Here is a 21928-nt window from a genome sequence, read left to right as displayed (position 1 = left end):
GGGCTTCTAGATCTGCTATTTAAAATCTTAAGGGCCATGGCACAAAATATTTTCAGATGGGGGTCCGCGCGGAAACACATATCAATTTAGGGGTCCTTGACACGAAAATGTCTAAGAACCAAATATGGCGATTTAAGTGGTTAACCCAAACTTTCTAAACAATGCCCTCTGTCATAGGGATGCCATCATTGTGCTGAACATGCAGGAAGAGCAAAGAGGTGACAGAAGAGTATATGCCCATGCAGAGGCATCACCTGCTTGGATTGACTGTCATCACGTCTGCCTGTCACTAAAGGTAAATCACTTGACAAATCCTCAGTGTGACCAAGGGTACATGTCAGGGTCCATTTGGTTACATTTGTATACTCTCAAAGTTACAAATGGATAAATTAACATGATCCATTGTATTGTGTACACTTAACAGTAACATATTTTCCTCGCATGCATTCTCTTAAAAAATTTCTTAACACAGGTCAGCACTGAGGACATGCTGGATGAATGAGGCTGCATTAGAGCTACTGTACACATGACACTGCCAATACAGTCCAATCCAACTAACCTCGTGTCACCAACATTTCCACCACGGAGGAAAGGCTGATGACGCAGGCTACAACTATTGTCAGTTTTAGCCTAATTGCGAATGTGAATCGTTTGATGTCAGTTTGTGTGTATCATTTGTTTATCTGTGTGGTTTGTTTATTTCTTTTGAAGATGTCAATTAGAATTTAATAATCTGAATTACTGTCGGCCCAATCTGGGAACCCAGATATATATTTTTTAACTGACAGGAATTTTTTGGTACCAAGTTGTTGCAGAGTTTATCCAGTAGATGGTGGTATAGGACACATTTTTATATCAGAAGTCACTCAAGTCAGGCCTCTTTTAAACCACATTAAATGATTGTGCTGTATCAAGCCGTTAAGTACCACATGCATGTTGGCATTTAAGAAGAGTCAGAAAACTTTGACAAAGCAAGATTCATTGAAGGATTTGACATTTGAAAATGTCATCAATATGTGTTTTATAGTTCCAGAATACAGACAACACATAACTGTGTGACTTTACAACACAGCATATGCTTACAATTAATTATGTTGGAAAAACGAACCACATCTACACTCTAGTCGCTCACCTTTTGTGAGTACTTTATGTAATCAGTGTCATTCATTTAATAAACTGTTTCAGTTATTTAAATGGCTCAGAGAAGCTGTCACTTTATACAGTAGTAGGTGAGTGTTGAGTGTCAACACCATGAGATTTAGCTGGAACAGGTATGGATGACCTGTTTTTGACCTGTGGTCTACTTTTCATTTGACCCGGCTGGGGAGTTCACCAGCACCTGTTAAGCTGATTCCTGGTCATTGTGCCATCCATTTCCACTGAGGCCAGACGCAGAGGCTGAGATAAACTATTTTTGAACAGATCATAGGGGACGGACTCTTGCCAAAATATGGGGATGTAGTATTTATAGCAGATATTATACTGCCTATTGTCGTATTAAGCTTGTGTGGGCTACAAAATGTGCATTCCCATTAGATCATAATGAGTATAGAAACTGAATGTGCAAAACAGAGCAGTGGCAATTACGCCATCACATCACACCCATGACACCCTGTGTCATATAGGCCTACTGTAAGGGCACCACATTTGGTCAACAAAAAAAAATGCAAGGAACATATCCACACAGCACATATCTACACACATAGCACCCCTAACTCAATACTGAAACACTGGCACATGACACTTTGCATATTAAGACTGCACACATAGTGTGAGAGAGTGTGTGTGTGTGTGTGTGTGTGTGTGTGTGTGTGTGTGTGTGTGTGTGTGTGTGTGTGTGTGTGTGTGTGTGTGTGAGAATATATTTATACACACATACTGCACCATCCAATATCTATATCAGCATATGTGCAAGTAAAGTAGGCCTACGGTATATGTCTGTGTAAAGTAAAGTACGGTATATGTATGTACAAGTGATTTATTCAGTTATGGCTTAGGAAGCGTTTCGTGGTTTAGGTTGTGACTTCTCTTCACACCTATTTTTGTGTGTCTGTAACATCCGGTGCAGATGCACCGGATGTTCTGTGGAGACTGCAACTGTGGTGCAACGGGCACACACAAATCATAGTCAAGAAATATTATGGCTTAAGCGTCGCTGATTTTGTTTCCGAGCAGGGATTGGTGGGAAGAAGAAGAAGAAGAGACTATCGAGATTGGGACTTTGGAGAGGGAGGTGAAGAGACACTTAAAAGGCATCATCTTGTCCGGGACCAAACCCTTACTTATTCTGAAAACAAAAGGACAAGACTTCTTTGTGATCTTCAAAATAATCATTTTTATACATCCATATTGACATCGCTGCGTAGTGACTTAGTGCCATCATGTCAGAGGAGATCATTGATGATGATAGGGCAAAGCTGAAGCAGGGCCTGGTAAAAGTACTGGAATGTGTGGCCACCATCTCTTCAGCAGCAGCCGTGGTGAACCCTATTTTCGGTTTGGCTGGCTCTCTTATCCGGGTGGTGCTGCACCACGTGGACGACGAAGACATCCGCACGCTGAAGCGCGAGTTCGGCACGGTCAACCGCGCCCTGGACGAGCTGTCCCAGCAGAACCGAAGCGCCTTGTTGCAGATCAAGAAGGAAACCGTAGATGGCCAGTACTCCAACGTGGAGGGGAACCTGCAGAACCAATTCCGGAAGTTCATGGAGATGGTGGAGGCACAGCCCGAGCACCGGGAGCGTAAGAAGATCAACTTTGAGGCGAGCTACAGCAACGACCTCGGCGACCAGAACTTGCACTCCCTCTACGAGGGTGTGGTAGGCAAACGTAAACTCTTCAGCCAACCAATCCTGGAAGTGTACCTGAAGCACTCGCAGGGCGACCGCCCCACCATGGAGCGTCTCTGCACCCGTCTCACGTACCTCTTCTGCATCGGCCTCATCGCCTTCATGGGCTACGCTGCCATCATTGGAGATGATGAAGAAGGCCTGAAGGAGGAATGGGCCGAGAAGATGGAGGATGTGCAGGAGAAGATGCAGGAGGCTCTGCAGAGGTGCAATTGAGGAGAAGGAGACATAATCCCACCTCTGCTACCTGTCGACATATTGATGTTTAAGACTTTATCCACATCCCCATCTATTCCTCCAGATTCCTTCTGCTTCTTCTGCCCTAACTGAGTACTGGGCATGCACCCACACTCACCAGAAGAAAACTACAGTATGTGCATTTGACCTATTAATCTGTCTGTCTGCATATTGTCACTGTCGGTTGGAAACCTTTGTTTGTCCAAAACCGTTACTTTTCAGGAAATGGAAAAAAACATTAATTGGTTAAATATATATTAACAAAAGCACACTTAACCACCTTTACTTTCAAATCATTAAAAAATAGCTCATCTACAAGCTCACAATGTGTCGTCTATTTCAACTACTTTTGCACGAGACTCTTTATATGACAAAACAGGCCATAAAACATGGAGTTTCTGCCAGACTGTGACGATATGTAGACAGTTTATGAAGTGTTATTTTGTATTCATTGATAATCAACAGTTATGTGTCACAGTGTTGAATCCTAAAGGTGGCAAAAAATACATGAGAAAATACACAGTACGAATTCAACACCAACAAGAACATTGGGCCAACTGAAAGGCACTCAGGGGCAGACTGGAGTCAACAATCTGCCTGGGTATTTAAATTACAGTTGCCCTCATATGTGTTATTGTTATACTGTATATAAAAAATGTCATAAAGTAATCAATCAGCAAATCAGTCTGTCTATCAAATAAATACAAACTAAAGACCCCTAGCATGATAGTCTGTTTTGCAAACCACTGTATTGTACTGCACAGGCTTATGAAACTATCTCATATTTTGATCCTACTTGTTTTTATTTCACTCTGTGGGAGGACACTGATGACAAACATATATATTTTTTAAATATTAAAAAGAGAGAAGTTTGACTAAGATACAGAAGCCTGAAGGAGGCAGCATCTGCTTTCCAAAACATTGGTTTTTATTGTTCTCTAAATCCTCAATAAACATTTGGCATCTACAGGTACATGTATGTGGTGACTCTTTGCTGTATTTTGTGTTTTTACCGTTGTCGTTGATCGGGAGTCAAACCTGCGACACACTGTCAAGCTCGGATTACCAGCATATGTGGTATGCACCTGGACCGCTAGGCCAGCGGGCGCCCCATATTTGTCATTTTTATACATAAAAATAAAGTATAGTGAAAGCACATCAGCTGATCAGTCATGCTAAATACAAACTAAAGAACTAAAGGGCCCCATCATGATAGCCTACATGTGCAAGACCGATAGTATTGTACGGCTACAGCACATGCTTATGAAACTATCTTCTATTTCACTTCTTGTTTTCGTTCACTCTACCGATGACAAAAAGATTAAAAAAAGAGAGAAGTATGACTAAGTTACGGAAGTGGTAAATCGTTATCATCAACTTCATGTTGAAATGTGGTGTCCAATAGACCTTGGCATTTGGTGTCAATCTTTGAAGGCACAAAGACCAAATGCAAGTGCAGCAAGGCCATCAAATAATGTCCACAGAAATTATAAATTTAACTTAAGTTTTAGGGAGGATTTATACATAGTATAACTATCAGTGAAATAAATAAATGAAATTAATATTTTCTACAATATATTGGTATTTGCAATTTACAAGTATTTGTACAAACTACTATAAGTCAAAAGTTCATACACACTCAGCCCTGGATTAATCAGAGTCACTGGTCTCATTTGAAGATGGACATGGGGAGTAAGGGGAATTTGAGAATTCAGAATCTCAACCAAAGACACTTGTGTTATGTCTAAAAAACATATTGACAGGAAAGTCGATATGGATTTCACAAAGAAAATGTCAAAAAGGTCAAAAGGTCATACGGCCAAACTGAGGGGCCATGGTGGCAGTCTCAGGCCCAGAGACCCATGGACTTAGGATCTGGCCCTGCTGGTTGTAATATTATTATGTACCTGATTTAAAATCTTATCAGTACCAAATTGTTGCAAAGTTTATCCACTAGATGGTGGTGTAGGACACAGGTTATAGGCCATCAGTCATGGTAAAGTCAGTCCCTTTCAGACCCTTTTTAAAATAACATTAAAGGAGCACTTCATCCATTTTCAACCTTATATTCATATATTTTAAGATATAAGACACTGTTTACTTGCTCTGCATCTCAGAGGTGGGCTGTGGGCATGCAGTTACTGCATAATCAATGGTAATTTCTAAAATATTTCAAACCTTTTTTTGCAAGATCAATGGCATCTATTTCAGCCGTTAACTTTCCAGGAAGAGAAAGGTTGTAGTTCCCATTAGCTTGGAATCCCAAATGATGACATCATTGGTAGTCAGGTTTTTGAACTGTCCACAGCTCACCTCATTGGTAGTCAGGTTGTTGATCTGTCCACACAGCTCACCTCTTAGAGACAGAGTGAGTAGTAATGGCTCCATAAGACCATTTAGTGAGGGCCAATTAAATGAAGATAAGGTTGAAAATGGGTGACGTGTTCCTTTAAATCACTGCATTGTAAAAGCTGTTAAGTACCTGCATGTTGGCATTTAAGAAGAGTCTGAAAAGTGTGAGAAAGTTAGATTCACGAAAAGATTTGTGATAACAAAATGTTTCCCTGATCAACACGTGGTTAATAATCTGTTTTATAGTTCCAGACAACACAACCTTTCAAGACTTTTCAAAATGTTGCAGCTTAACATAAATTATGTTTTAATTGTGGAAAAACCATACATCTTGTCTAAACTCTGTGTGTCTACTACACATCCATTGTGTAGGCTATCTGACATAGCTGCTGTACTGTTTCTATATTTTGTCAGGATTTTGTGTAATCAGTGTCATTAATTCAAATACCGTATAATCGTAATATGTTGCATCAGCCTGCCCGAAGGCACTGAAAAATAAACTGTTATTTAAATGGCTGCAGCTCAGAGAAGCTGTCACTTTATAGGTCAGTGTTGAGTGTCAACACCATGAGATTTAGCTGGAACAGGTATAGGGATTACCTGTTTTTTGACATGTGGTCTACTTTTCATTTGACCAGGCTGGGGAGTTCACCAGCACCTGTCAAGCTGATTCCCAGACAATGACCATTATGCCATCCATTTCCACTGAGGCCAGACGCACAGGCTGAAGCCTATTCATCCACGTTTGTACGTCGTCGTCGTACGATGGTGTCGTGTGCCAAAAATAGCCAATGTGAATGTACAAGTTGACAATGCATCTGGGATCGGATTTCCTGGGGGGGGGGGGTGGGCGTAGAGGAGGTCAAACAGGGGTGAAGAATAGCATAGTACTGTTGTCCTGTCTGAAGCCCAGTAGCCTGTCATCTCCTTTATCCAGATGTGATTGCTTTTGCTAGATGCTTGGCCTCCCATATGGGGAATCCTCCAGGTGATTACAAAACTCTTGCAGGCCAATTATTATGGTGTGGCTCTGCAAGAGGCTAGCTGTCAATAAGGGTGTATGTGTGTCTGTGCCCGGAGGTAATCTCGCAAACCACTCAAACGATCAGCGGCAAATGTCTTGTGCACAATGCCAGTAGGCCACGGAAGTACCTCCACAAATGTTTTATACTTTTTGAAATATTTAATTTGATAATGGAAGTCAATGGGGCTCAGTTCGGACGGAAACCTTGCCCAGATGTTTAAGCATTGCAATGATGCTTGAAGATGCGGACACAGCGACACGGAAACGTGTCCGCCTAACATTTTTGTTTTATAAGTAGATACATGTAATTGATACTGTGGATGGGGACACCACAGTATTTCTGTGGGTTATCATAATAGATTTGGCTACTTAGCCACTTAAGGCCTATTTTATACTCGTTGTACAACGGTGTCCTGTGAAAGCAGCAAAAATAATTATGTGACTCGTTGTCAGCTTGTTGATCGGTTTATTCTAGCGATTTTTGAACATGTTCGGCCTGCCTGCAGTAAAATGGCATGATGCCCAAAATACGGACACCAGGCTGAACAATAACACATCATTAAAACCGGGAAAGCATCTGTCATTTTAGATTTTCGCGTTGGCTATTCAAAAATAGCAGATATACAAGCTCACAGCGTGTCACTTAGTGCCGCGCTGCGAGCTTGTACATCTGCTATTTTTTTATCAGAACCACTGATTTAGAAGGCATTTGTAGTATCGGCCTCAGGTCTTAAAGGGTTAAAGCCTTGACTGGGGTCCCCCCCTCTGCATCAAATCTCTTCAGCGAAAGAAATTGCCAATCTACAAGCTCACAATACATTGTGTTACGACGCGATGCAAGCTTGTAGATTGGCTTCTCACCTATGCCCAGAATAGGGATACTTGGGTTAAAACAAAGGGGTGATACTTATTTTCTGTCTATAGTTCTGACTTTCATCAATCCTCTTTCTCCTCAATCCTCTATCTCCCGTCATCCGTGATCCGTGCGGCCCCCCAGCACTGCAATGCTGCTTTGCTTGCCTTGTTATGACCACATAGATGTCCCACCGCAAATCTTGGAAAGCCCCCCCCACCCCCCTGACAAATTCCGCCACGGCATCGCCGCAAGCAGAGCAACGATGTACAATCATTGTGAATGCTCTAAGTGGCTTGCACTCATCCACAAACAGAAGCCATGTAATTTCACGGCAATTAAAGTACCTCAGAGGGTTGGTGGTGGGAGGGGGAGATGGAAGGGGGAGGGGGTCACAGAGGGGGTGAGAAGGGAGAGGGTCGGTGAGAGAAGAAGAGGGCATAGGGAGAGAGAGAGAGATGAGTAAGGGGGGGGGGGTGTAGACTGACGGCAGAGAAGAAGGGGGAGAGACAGATGAGGGATGACGGGTTAAAGAGGGGAGGCGGGGTGAAGGTGTTGGAGGAAGGATGGAGGGAAAGGAGAGAGGGGACGAGGAAAGACCAGAGGGGAGAAGGCAATGGTTCTCAAAAATGTTAATTTCAAGGAACCCCAGTTTTGGCATGCATTTTTTATTTATTTTTATTTGTTTATTTAGACAGGACAGAGCATATTAATGAACGTCACATGAACGTAAATACACCGGATTTAGCAAAGATGCTAATTTTCATCCGCAGTCCTCACACAAAACATAAAATCAGAAAAACAATAACATCGCATGATGCATTAGACCACAGACCCCCATAACGGGTCCATTTGGTTCCATTTTGCACACTCTCAGAGTTACAGACCCCCAAGAGTCCATTTTATTCCCAACTATCAATTACACCACTTTGAGAGATATGGGCATGAGTAGAGGTGAAAGAGAGAGGGGGTGGGGTGCGGGAGGGGGGGTGGGGGGTTCAGATAAGGAGAGAGAGGAAGCAGGGTCGCAGTTCATTGAGAGGGAGGCAGTGATGTGAATCTGTGGTCTTCTTAACCCAGTTCCACCGTCGCTCTCTTCATTATGGAAAGCAGCAACAACAATAAACACAGGAGCCTCTCTGTGTGATCACATCAACAACACTCTGGCTTACCATTAGCATGGAGGCCACATGAGAACAGGAAGTTCAAGAGGACATGACATGACCTCACATGACTTTCTATGTTTTCTCCTCCTTCCAGACAAGTTAAACCAGTTGATTCCCATCCTGTGGGCCGGGGCCCACTGTTGGAGTCGTGATGATATTTTAAGTGGGCCCAAAAACAATTGTCAAAATGCAAAGATTTTAATTATAATATAACATTGATATCTAAAAAAAATCATAAAAAATCATGGTATTCTTTTCTTTAAAAGTCTGAAAAATGAGTTTTTATTGTGATACAGATAAATAAATAAAAACTTAAAGTATATCATCACACAATCAACACAATCAATTGATTTATTATAATTTATCTTTCTTGGTCAAATGTGTGGAGCGCAAACACTTTTGAGATTTTATTCCTTGGGCCCTGATCCAGAAAAGGTTGGGAACTGATGAGCTAAACCGTTTCTATGCCAGATTTGAACAGAGCAAAACAAAAACAACCCCGCCTCCTAGAGCTGTCATCACGGCGAATCCCCGTAGGCAAGATGAGAGTGACATCACACCACACCACAGCACACCGGGAGGAGTTGATACAGCGATCGATTCGATCGGTGCATGCGCGACAAGCATGAAGTCATCCTCTGGGACTCGGAGAGAGTGGAAAAAGCAAACCAAAAGCTGGATAGGGTGCTGAGCAGTGGCGTAATGCAACTAAGTGTGTTTACTCAAGTACTGTACTAAGTACAATTTTTAGATACTTTTATTTTACTGGAGTTTTTCCAATTGTCTATACTTTTACTTCTACTCCGCTACATCTCAGAGGCAAATATTGTACTTTTACTCCACTACAATTATTAGAAAATTTTGGTTACGAGTTACTTTGCAGTTATAAAACATACAATAACCACTTTAGCCCTATTTTAAACCTAGGCTATTTCAAAATAGCCGATCTACAAGCTCACAACGCGTCACGTTGTGAGCTTGTAGATCTGCTATTTTCAAACATTTTTTGTACTTTTACTTTTGATACTTTAAGTACATTTTCATACCAATACTTTTGTACTTTTACTCAAGTCAATTTTGAATTTCTGACTTTCACTTGTAGCACAGTACTTCTACATTGCAGTATTGATACTTTTACTTAAGTAAAACATTTGAGTACTTTTTTCACCACTGGTGCCAAGAGTGACGTCACCACATTGCGGAATCAGTGGTGGCAAGGTTTTTCCAACAGGTTAACACACGTAAAGCAGCAGGGCCAGACAGGTTCCAGACTCGGGTGTTTAGATTTACAATAGATGCCTCTCTGAGGGTAGAGTCCCCTCTTGCTTCAAAGCAGCCACAATCATCCCAGTGTCGAAACAAAAACCCAAAAGGTAACTGGTTAAATGACTGGTGTCCCGTAGCACTCACCCCCATAGTGAGAAAATGCATGTCGAAGAGCTGTAGCAGGTTGCCACCCACCCTGGGCCCCCGGACTCTCTCTTTTCCCGGTGTTTTCCCAGGTCGACGTGGTTTTGAGGTTAGGTTTAGGCATAATTTCTGTGAGGTTAGGGTTAAGGTTAGGGTTAGGCATAGTGTTTGTGAGGTTAGGGTTAAGGTTAAGGTTAGGTTTTGGCATAGTGTTTGTGGGGTTATGGTATAGGGTTAAGGCTAGGTTTTGGCATAGTTTTTGTGAAGTTAAAGGTTAGGGTTTAGGTGCAACCTGGGCGACACACCAATGAAAGAGGGAGTCCCCTGGGCCCCCACCAGCTAACCTACTGGCAAAACGGATCCACAGACGATACCGTAGCCATAACATAACACACCACTGACCGCCCTCTCCCACCTGGAGAAGAGGAACCCCTATGTTAGAATGCTGTTCATGGAGCTCAGCATTCAACACCGTATAGATCCCTCCAGACTCAACACCAAGCTCAGGTAGCTTGGCAACCCCAGCCTGTGCAGCTGAATCCTGGACTTTCGGTCGGAGCAATGCCAACCCAGGTGGTGAGGTCTCTACTCCTTGTACACCCACGACTGCATGGCCAGGCCATGCACATATCCGACCTAATGGTCAAGTTCACCGCTTGCAAATCGGCTAGTTTCACAGAATATTCGCCTATTTTCGCCGAATGTGCGCTCATTATGACATTCTGAGATAGGGACGATGGGGTTCATGTGGTTAAAGCTTTGTGGGTGGCTGTAAAACACTGGAGCCTGGTGAAATGATGCATCCAGAATAAAACAGTCACACGCAACAATAAAACTAAATTAAGGCTTTCCTGGCAAAATAAGAAAGTTCACCTTGGAAAAAATACACCCACAACCACTCTGAATCACAGAAGCATAAAACATGATTACTTGTACACACAACATGTACAGAATAAACCAACTATGACATATTACATAAAGAACATTGTGTACAAAATCCAAAATGGCCTCCTTCCACTTCCATAGTTGACCAACGTACAACATTGTCCAGGGTCATGTTGTTCCACTGCAATGATTACATGTGGTTATGTAATTACTCTGTGCTATGTTAAGTGGGCGAGAGAGTGGCCATCAAGCTCATTCTGTGAATGGAAAGTAGGGCCCTTCTTCATGCCAAAATAACTGGTGTTTACACAGCCTACCTCTTTCACAAATAAACCTAAAGTATCACTCATACTCTAGCTTCACATGCACACCACATAATGTATGCCATTATGTATGTCCAGCTGCGTCTTGGGATTTTGTGACAACCACACGCTATTATTGCAATATACAACTATACAAAAAGTTACTTTTTAATTTACTATGTAAACGTAACACTATACTGTAGGTTCAGTCCCACTGCAGATCTGCAGGGTCCTGTTTAAGTGTCCTTGGGCAAGTCGCTGAACCCTAAACTTTTCATTCGATGCACATGACTCAGGATACATCTGGCGGCCGTCGGCGAGTGGAGGGAGTGACCGGGAATCAGAAGGTCACCGGTCCAAGCCTCGCCTCGCTCAGTGTACGCGTCGAAGTGTCCCTGAGCAAGACACTTGGCCCCTAACGGCTCCCTCTCCCCTTGCACTCACCAAGCGACCAGAAAATACTCTTTCCCTAAATGCTTGAAATGAATGAATTATGTAGGGTGACCAAATATTCAGCCCCTCAAACCAGGACCCTTAAGTCAAGACGTGCACGGCCATTCATTCACGCGCACATGTATACGCACCATAGGTGTTGCATACAGGCAACGACTGATTGACAAAAATCAGCCTCAGCATTGAATTCAGACCCACAATGCATTTGTTCATGTTTTCCGATTGGTTAGGTGAGCATGTTTACATTGACAGAACATGATAAACGTCTATGCAACCACTGAAAACAACGATTATTATTTTGATTCTGGCGAAAACTGAGACAATTTCGTATAGTGAATGTTGACAATCAGGACATATTAGGGTTTTAGAGATATTTGTTGGGACTCGGGACAATCCCGGACAAACCGGGACGTCTGGTCACCCTATGCATACGGCATACGCCCCACCTTCTGCAAAGCACATCCACAGTAGTAAACAGATACAACTCAATAGACATGTTTAGTGTTAGAAAATCACAGCCTTTTTTTTCTCTCTGCAGTTGTTGCGTACACTCCCCGACGTGCTCGCCAACAATGCAAATAGCCACTGAATCGGATGATGAACTCAGAGGTTTGGGAACACAATGGTGACCGTGTGCACTCTGGGCCTCCTTGGAAAAGCAGCAGCTTGATATCCTAAAACAAACAGATTGTTTTTTCTAAAGACACCACGACTGCCAGGACGCCGGCGAGGTCCAGCCACTGGCCGCCATGACACCAGACCTCCCAGCCTCTCTCAGCCCTCCCTCCCTCCCTCCAGTGGTGGAAGAAGTACTCACATGTACATGTAACCCGTATTCAAAATGTACTTGAGTAAAAGTACAAAAGTATCAGCATCAAAGTATACCAAAAGTAAAAGTGCTCATTGTGCAGAATGTCCCATTTCACAAGTTCAAAATGCATAAAAAGATCTTTTGAAAATCGCCGATCTGACGCATTGTGAGCTTGTAGATCTGCTATTTTCAAAAGGGCGAAATATATACGGCTGAAGTGGTTAGTGTGTTTTGTACGATAATAATCAAAATCTACAAAGTAACTAAAGTTTTCTTATAATTCTCTCTCTCTCTCTCTCTCTCTCTCTCTCTCTCTCTCTCAAATTTAAAAGGAAACAAAGTAATGTGTAACCAGAGCTGAGCCTGTCACATTGCAACTTAGAAACAGAAACCAAGAAAATTGTGCATTTGATAGATTGTTAGAAATAGTTATACAGTATACACAAGCAAGGAACTTTTTAAACAAATTCTCTCTCTCTCTCTCTGAACACCCCCCCCCCCTCAATGTGTAAAAGGAAAAGACAGGCAATTGTCTTCTGGTCACTGTGGCTTTTGGTGTGACTGTTACTTTTGAACACAGTTCATCAGGGGTGGCAGCTGATCCTAATGTATTCATAGTTAGGTTTATGTTTATGTTTGCATTCTGCTTATTTGTTTTATGCAAAGCATCCTGGGTTTCACTGCTGCACGCCTTGACTTGGGTTTAGTTTACGTTTGTTTTAGTTTAGTTCACCGTTTCTCGACCAGTGATCCACTGACCACTGCAAAACGTTCCGAGTTTCTAGATCTGCTACTTTGTGCACGACATCAGCGCATAACTAAGTATAAATCTGTCTTTTAGATCCTTAAAATTGTGCATTAATAAAAGTTTAATGATTGTGTTATGGCCTCTACTGTATACTAAATATGCTGTGTGGTGTTCCTTGAGGATTGTTCGAAATATGCAAGTGGTCTCCCGAGCTCAAAAAAGGTTGAGAACCACTGGTTAGTCAATCAGTATGTACTATGTACCAGATCAACTGTCCTCCACTCCAGTGTACATTAAGAGTACATTTACTCAAGTATTGTATTTAAGTAATTTTGTTTTGTATTTTTAGTTACTGGACTATTTCCAATTAGTATTTTTTACTTTTACTCCACTACATCTCAGAGACAAATATTGTATTTTTTACTCCACTACAATTTTATGAAAACTCAGTCACTAGTTACTTTGTAGATATAGATTATTACTAAACATACATTAACCACTTGAACTATATATATATATTTCGGCTATTTGAAAATATTTGAAGATCTACAAGCTAGCTCACAACGCGCTGCGCCTCGTTGTGAGCATTCTGCATAATGAGTACTTCTATTTTAAGTATATTTTGATCCCAAAACTTTTGTACTTTTACTCAAGTAAATTTTGAATTCCGGACTTTTACTTGTAATGGAGTATTTTTACATTGCAGTATTGATACTTTTACTTACAGTAAGTAACATTTTAGTAGTTTTTCCACCACTGCTCCACTCCACTCTCATTCCAGTTCAGTGGGTTCAGCCAGTGTTGCACAGTGGACCACAGTGGACCACAGCTCTGCTGGAGAACGGTCATGAACCCCGCTGAACCGGTCAGGGAGGCTCAACGGTAAGAGGACCACAAAACCAATCATCAACTGTCAAGCTGAAATATCCCAATGTTTTACTGTTCTGCCTTAAACTATAGCTCAATGACCGAGCAGCAGCACAATGTTGGACCCGAGCAGCAGCTCAGGTTTAGTGTAGTTAATGGACTGTAGTTTGAATTAGTTAGTTTGTTTGATTTGCTATAGTTTTGTTTGATTTTATTGATTGATTTGCTACAGTAGGGTTAGTTTTCTAAAGTCAAGCTTATTTAACTTGAAGTTTATGTCAAAGTATCGAATAATGCAATATATAAGAAAAGTGATCAAACGTTTAAAAAAAAAAGTTAGCAAAACACTAACTTTTAGCTGTTCACAGACGGACACAGTGGAGAAAACAATCCCTCGCCTTCGGCTGTTGCAGCCTCCTGGCGGGGATAAGAATATAATGGCAGATACATGGATCTACGGCATCTCCTGGTTGCATAAACATGTTTTCAAATGATATTTTTCCCATTAGACACTGTTGGATTGTCTGATTATGCAGTTGTGGATTTCATGAAACAAGCATTTTGTGACAGTTTAAGCTGTCATTAACATAATGATAAATTGTTTTGTTCTGGGATGCTCAATTCATGGCTTGTGTTCTACTCCATATAGTGTACAGCAGTGAGTCCAACTCAATGAAGTCAAGAGACTTGGTTGGTGGCAGCAAACTACAGGTAAAGTAACAACAAAATGGAAAGAAATAGATTGTGCGTGCTCTTGATATAATTATATGCAAACAATTAGGTATTGCAATCAGTTGCATTTGTTCAGCTCAATACATAGAACAGAACAACGATTGTACAAAGATACTGCAAAAGAAATGGAATGTCCTCACTGAGGTTTTCAGATGTACAAATATTTAATGGTTCCTGTCAATACAATATAACCAACAAAACTGCAGTGGTTGTAGGTATGGGACGATATGAAAATTACAAATGGCATTTTTTTTTGCGATTAACGATATTATCGCGATTATCAAAATATACTTAAAACTTAAAATGGCACTTTTGTTAACCACTTGAACATCCAGCATCCCTATTCTGGGGGGAACGTTTGCCAAAAATAGCCGATCTACAAGCTCACAAAGCGTTGCATTGCAACACGTTGTGAGCTGGTAGATCTGCTATTTTTTGGCAAATCGATTTGTGCAGAGTGAAATAAGAGCGTACAAAATGCACTCTTTACAGGTCCGTTTTATAAAGTATAGAGGGTTTAAGTGGAATTGACTGAATTTGCACCTCAACAAAAGCGAATTAACCCTACCTAGTGTGTGACGGAGGACAATCTCACTATAAATGTTTTTTTTTAACCATAATAACGATTTTTGTACCATCCCTAAGTGGTTGTATTTAGTCTCCCTGCTCTTCTCAGCGTTTAGGTCCTGTGGTATGATAGGACATCTGCTGGTTGTCAAGTGGCACTTCCTGAAGATCAAAATTCCCTGAGTAAGTAGGTGTGCTCCATTAGCTCAGTGGTAAACATTATCAGCACTTGGGGCGGGTTACCTGGGTTTTAATCTTGGGTAGGGCATTAAAGTTACAGATTGCAGCTGTCCAAATAAAAAATTACAACTCTAATGATAACATTCTATAAACATGCTAAATGATAACTATAACGATGTGAGCATCCACACATGATGAACGATAAAGTTCTAAACATGTTGAATATTGAGTGGTGTTAAAATGATATATTTAGTCTATAGTTATCATTCTTCTTCTGATTCTTCTGCTTCTGATTCTTCCTTCTGATTCTAGACACGTCTAGTAAGTGCACAAGTGTGGATGTCCATCCTCCATCCTGAGAGACACACAGTCGTTATAGAAGGTGGAAATTGTCTGACCGACAATTTCCCAAGTGTCTGACTGGTCGTTGTACTTTTCAAAGCAACAGAGCATCCTACATGGAGAGAGACCAACAACCATGAGAGAAATGTGAGCATCCTATATGAAGAGAGACCAACAACCATGAGCATCCTACATGAAGAGAGACCAACAACCATGAGAGAAATGTCTGGTGTGAACAAGCAGCCACCGTTTTCCAGACTTGCTCTGTAAATTAATTGTATACAAAATATTTCTTTAAAAAAAAATACAGGAATGGGGCGCCCGCTGGCCTAGCGGTCCAGGCGCATACCACATACGCTGGTAATCCAGCTCGACAGCGTGTCGCGGGTTCGACTCACGATCCCGACAACCTTTGCTGTGTGTCACCCCTCCATCTCTCTCCCCATTTCCTGTCAGCCTACTTTCCTATCAATAAAGGCAGAAAAGGCCCCAAAAAAATATCAATAAATAAAAAAATATATAGGAAATTATATATAGTCAAAATAAAACCTAAACATCCCCCAAAACAATATGGAAAAGTGCGCTCCTTGGAGTGCAGGTCTCCGCCTGCCCGGGGTGCCCATCCAGGGCCCGCAAACTTTGGAAGGCAGTTACAGGTAATTGGAATGGAAAATCTGACTGGTACATCGCGATGACATGACTTCAGTGATAATGCGTATGGATTTTGGACATTTGTAGATGTAGCAAAAAGTGCGTTTGGAAGAAAATGCAAATGGCGGAAAGGCTGAAGTGGGTGTGGCCTATATTGGGAGATCCGTCATGATCCAAGGAATCCAGGGGAATTGCGAGGTACGGTTCAGGAGATATAGGCCAAAATGGGAAGTGCCCCGTTATAGCACCACCATGAGAACAATTTGAAAAATTGGGGGCAGAGGTAATTCCTTGGCCTACAGGGAGTGTGTGTGCAAAGTTTCATGCCGATCCAATGGTGCCGGACATTAGCTGTTCAGACACGTGACGGACAGACGGAGGCGAAAAACTTAGTCTCTCCGGCCTTCAGCCATCTGGCCTGGCATAGACAAAAAGGTACATATTTCAAGAAAATAAGTAACACTGCTGAGTCACACAACATGTCAACATACAGTAGCATCTACCTACCTACTGGCTCCCATTGCGTAGATTGTTCCATCTATCACAGCCAAGCGAGCTGTGCAGGGTCGATTTTTCTTGGGGGCACACATGGTCCACTGGTCAGTGTTTGGGTTATAACTCTCCACCTGATCCAAAACACCTATACATAAACAGGAATTTACAGGACAGTGACTGTTAGTGGGCTCCATTGTGTGCCCAAACTACAGTGAAATTGAAGTCTATTGAGTCTCTTATGGAACTAAGAGCTATTAAGAACGGGTATGATACCTATAACGTAGATCTTTCCATTGAGAGTACAGGCAACTGGACCTGCCTTGAGATTTTCACGATCTTCTATCTGCCTAGGGGCGACTTCTGTCCATACAGATGTTTTAGGGTCATACGTGTACACATGCCTTTTGGAGGCTGCGATAGAACCATCCTCCATGACGGCGCGACCAAGGGACCAGGAGGACATATAACAAAATATTATTCACTCTCAACAGGAGGAGGAAGATGAATATGGAATAATAACATTTTCAGTAAACCAGTAAACCATTATGTAACCATTATGTACATAAAAAACAACCTCATGAAACTCAGCAGGCTGAACCTGCAGGTACTGTATATAAATCTGTTCCATACCGATAGTATATATCAATCCGTCTAGTGCGACCGCAGCGGAGAAGTTACAATTTGGCCTGCCAACAGACTCCATGAGGTGCCAGGTGTTGGTGCTTGGGTTGTAGCGCTCCACACTCACAGACCTTTTGTAGCGCTCCACACTCACAGCCCCTTTCCATAGCCCTTGGTCCCCCATTGCAAACACATAGCCATCCAGCATCACCTGTCCTATGGACCATGTGCAAGAAAAGAAATAAAAGCCATTAGAACTGAGGATCTTGGCCGTATGCAGCTTCTAACCAATGCAACAACCCATAGCAGCTATTCCAAGACGAAGTTAAAATGTATACTATAATTTAACAGTCTTACTGAAATATTCATGATCCTCATTCATGGGAGCCGTGTTAAACCATGAGTCATCTGACAGGTCATAGCGCCACATATCCTTAACGACTGAACTGCCTCTGGCCACATACAATGTAGAGCCTATGATGAGAGCAGAATTAAAAGAAGTTATGACTTGATTGTTAAAGTAGTAGTATCCATTACAGGTCCTAAGTTGACTGTCCTCTACCGGAGTTTCCGATACTGGTATCAGTATCGGAAAAGCTGCCAATACTGCCTAAATTGCTGGCAGTCTATGCCATTTCAATACCATGTAATTTATCACAGTGACGTTTCATTAACAGTGATGAATTGATGTTGCACTACTTTTAGATTCTTACTGTACAATTTACATAATTATTTTACTAACTTGGAGCTGCAGTTTAACTAATATTAATGGATTTTTTTTATTTCAAGGACCCCCAATAACTTTTTTATTACACAATGGTATTGGATAGGTACTCGGTATCGACCAATATGCAAGATATGGGTATCGGGATCGGCAAGGAGAAAATGGTATCGGTACATCTCTATCCCCTACTCCAGTTGTTATGATGGTACTCCTCCTCACCTGAACCAGCCAGAACAAAATTAACATGTTTGCCCATCAAAGAAAGTTCGATGGGCAGACGTGACAGACGCTTCCATTGATTGGTCCTGGGATCAAAGCTGTCAAGGGTACCAAACCTCACCATCAGGAGCATTTCATGAAAGCCTGTACGGAGGAAAAGAAGATAAACACAGAACCAGGCATGTGCATGAGACCGCGTAGTCAGTAGAGTAATGTGTGAGCATGTGAAATGTTATGAAGAATTACCAGTCCCTGAATTAATCCAGGAGAAAATTGTATACAAAGCGTAACGCATGAAATGTATATACTCACCATCCAACAATCTGGCAGAGTGGTGAGAGGCCTACATCAGCGTTTCGCATTCTTGGGTCACGGGCCCATTTTTATGGGTCGCAAGTAAATATGCCTTTATTTTTCGTTTCCTACATTTTGTTTTGTAATTGTTATTTCAAGGCAATCTTCAACTGAGCCAAAACTACCGCACAATCAGACGAATCAGCCACCCCAGCAAAGCCATTGTGAAAATAATGCTGAATAGGTTAAAACCTCAAGCTGAACTGATCATTGCTGAAGAACAGGCTGGAGTTAGGGCAGGGCGGAGCACCAAAGAACACATATTCAATCTGAGAAGCATCTGTGAGAGATACCTGCAGCATCAACAACACCTCTACCACGTTTTTGTGGACTTCAAGAAAGCCTTTCACCGGGTATGGTATGCTGCGCTGTGGGCGACCATGAGGAATTACATTATTAGCCTAAACCATGTCAGAGTCATTCAACACCTGTGCGACAGAGCTACCAGTTCAGTTCTCCACAACGGAGCCATCAGAGACTGGTTCAGGACAACAATTGGAGTGGATGCCTTCTCTCCCCTTTTCTCTTTAACATCTTTCTGGACCGCATATTAATGACGGATGCCCTGGCAGACCATGACGGATCTGTCAGCATAGGAGGCACAACAATCACCAACCTCCCTTTTGCAGATGACATTAGGCTAGCTAGAGAAGAAAAATAACTTGGCAGCCTAGTTGAAAGGCTTGACACCACTTCACAGGGCCTATGGAATGAAATCATTGCAGAAGAAACAAAGTTGATGAACAACGGCAACAGCTCTGATATGAAAGTCAATGGGACAAGCACTTGACACGGTGTATAACAATCGTGTTATCAATGAAGGATCCAGACAGGAGGTCCTCGCCATAATTTCACAAAAAAGTAACAACTGCTGCCCTGGCAAATCTCAAGCCCATATGGAAAGACATTAGACAAAAACATCAGTCTGGCATCAACATGGGATAGGCATTAACTATTATGAAACCTAAATAACAAATTAACTGTTGAAAAATCCCCAAATGCCAAGGCGACGAAAACATAAGACGCATTTATCGTATTTTTATTTATACAGGTAAAGTCCCATTGAGATACTGTACATCTCTTTTACGAGGGAGCCCTGTTTAAGGATTATTGGCAGGTATTAGTGATGTGCGGGCTGACCCGTAGGTCCCGCGGACGGGTCATGATGTCAAACGCAGTTATCGCCTCTCTATCTCGAAAGCGCTTGAATGGACGGACTCACCGTATAGTGTGTTGAAAAGCCAGTCGGTAGGCAGCTTTTAGTTTTTGCAGGTTGCGGGACGGGCCGGGTCGTTGATTTATATATCGTTTTGCAGGAGGGGTGGTTTATGAAAAAACCTGTCCCGCGCATCACTAGCAGGTATGTTTGCAAATTGGAGGGATTTGCGTCGGCACTGGAGAACCCAACTACAAACTCCTTGATGCATTTGTTTTACACCATCAGATCCAACATGCATGCCATGCATGTGTGTGGCAGGGTACTGTACCTGTGGGCATGCGGCGTAGGCTGTGCTCCTTGGCCTCAAAGATGAGCCTCTGGCATTCCTTGGATTCCACCTCACCCAGAGACGCTCTCACATGCGGGAGGTAGGAGGCACTGATGAAAGCCAGCCGGACATGCTCCAGTACCTTAAAGGGGGTGTAAGTTATATTTTATTTTTGTTCAAATAAGTGTTAATAGTTCTATACTCTGATAGTACTCATTGCTATACAGCAGGGGTCCTCAGAGTTACTACAGGGGGCCACCAAATGTTTCTGTGATCTTTTATTTTGTATACATTAACCACGTGAACCCTAGCCTCCCTATTCTGGGGACGCGTCGCAGAGCGACAAGCTGTGAGCTTGTAAATCTGCTATTTATGGCTAAGATTTGGTGTAAAGGGAAAAAAAACAGACAAAGGTCAAGTTTATTATGTTTTGAGTGTTTTTTTTAAAGTCAGTTTACTTATTATCTTTTATATTAATGTGATTCATGTTAATGTGTATTAAAAAATTACTTTGACAACACTGATAGTACTGTCAAATAAGTCTATGAAGCGATCTATGAAATCTGTATAAAAAAAAGTTTAATCTGCAACACAATTATATACATTATGTAGTGGGGGTCCCTGCTTAATCTCTCTTTCGGGTCAAGGGGTCCTTGACCTGAAAACCATTGAAGACCCCTGCTATAGTGTGTTAGTTCAGTAACAGAGGTCCCCGCCCCCCCTTCTCCTGCTCTTTGGTAAACAGAAAATACATTTCAGGTTGGGATACCAATTTCATCCAATCAGGAGAGAGTACTCATACAGGATACAGGCTAAATTGAACCAAAACGGGAAATGATTAAACAAAAAAAGTTGGAATTGTAACAGTATAAAATTTTAACTGATAAACATGTTCTATTTCCTGATGGTATTAAATTGTCAACCCACCTGAAAATGTATTTTCTGATAATTAAGAGCTGATCGATGTTACTGAACAAACAAACACTATAGTAATGATTTTACAATCAAGTTATAGAGCTTCAAAATAATCAAGACATGCTCGCCGCTATGCAATATCCATGCATACTCAAAGCAAGTACCATGTAGATACCGTATGTCACGCATGTAGTTGAACTGAAAATTAAACAGTAATAAACTAGGGCTGCAAATGACAATTATATTGATAATCATTCGATCCTTTTATTACCGAACTAATCCATGTCCTCTGAGCGCAGATCTCCGCCAGGCCGGGTTGCCTACTAAGGGACCGCAAACTTTGGAAGGCAGTCAAATCTAACTGATACATCTTGATCACAAGGGTAACGTTACTTTTAAAAGTAACTTGTTACATTACACAGGATTACTGTAATTATAAAAGTAATCCGTTAAGTTACAGCATTACCTGCTGAGAAAATTAACATGCATTAATTTTAAACTAAAATTATGGTAATTAGTCAGGTTTTTAGAACTCTAGTCACACTGCTTTAAATTATCTACGGTCTTTCTAGGAAATCAGGTGACCCACTGAGAAATTACTGACCCTGTAAAAAGTCTCCCCGCCGACAGGGTGCTTGTTTAACCACAGCATAGCAGCTTCAAACACCATGTCCTCATATGGCA

At 41.8% G+C, this 21928-nt stretch overlaps 2 protein-coding genes across 2 annotated transcripts in view; one reads left to right on the top strand and one right to left on the bottom strand.

Moving 5' to 3' along the window:
* The first annotated feature begins 2108 nt into the window (after window positions 1–2108).
* Window positions 2109–4047, top strand: LOC308103219 (protein rapunzel-like). The gene has a single exon (XM_080453117.1). It carries the CDS (start codon window positions 2382–2384, stop codon window positions 3063–3065), a length of 684 nt encoding a protein of 227 aa, XP_080309243.1. The 5' UTR covers window positions 2109–2381; the 3' UTR covers window positions 3066–4047.
* A 9815-nt stretch (window positions 4048–13862) lies between these two features.
* rad51b (RAD51 paralog B) overlaps window positions 13863–21928 on the bottom strand; it is a gene marked incomplete at its 3' end in the record, with an annotated part of 112673 nt that continues 104607 nt past the window's right edge. The window contains exons 12-16 of the mRNA XM_080452657.1: window positions 20330–20471; window positions 18489–18632; window positions 17619–17761; window positions 16937–17055; window positions 13863–13947 (exon numbers count right to left, since the gene is read on the bottom strand). Coding sequence (XP_080308783.1) covers window positions 13863–13947; window positions 16937–17055; window positions 17619–17761; window positions 18489–18632; window positions 20330–20471 — 633 coding nt within the window. The remainder of the gene's footprint in view (window positions 13948–16936; window positions 17056–17618; window positions 17762–18488; window positions 18633–20329; window positions 20472–21928) is intronic.

Source organism: Gymnoscopelus braueri, assembly GCF_963280865.1.
Source record: "Gymnoscopelus braueri genome assembly, chromosome: 16".
Lineage (NCBI taxonomy): Eukaryota > Metazoa > Chordata > Actinopteri > Myctophiformes > Myctophidae > Gymnoscopelus > Gymnoscopelus braueri.
This window is presented reverse-complemented; position numbering and strand designations above follow the sequence as displayed.

Coding starts and splice junctions, on each gene's coding strand:
- LOC308103219 (XM_080453117.1), top strand. CDS start 2,382: ATGTCAGAGGAGATCATTGATGATGATAGGGCAAAGCTGAAGCAGGGC.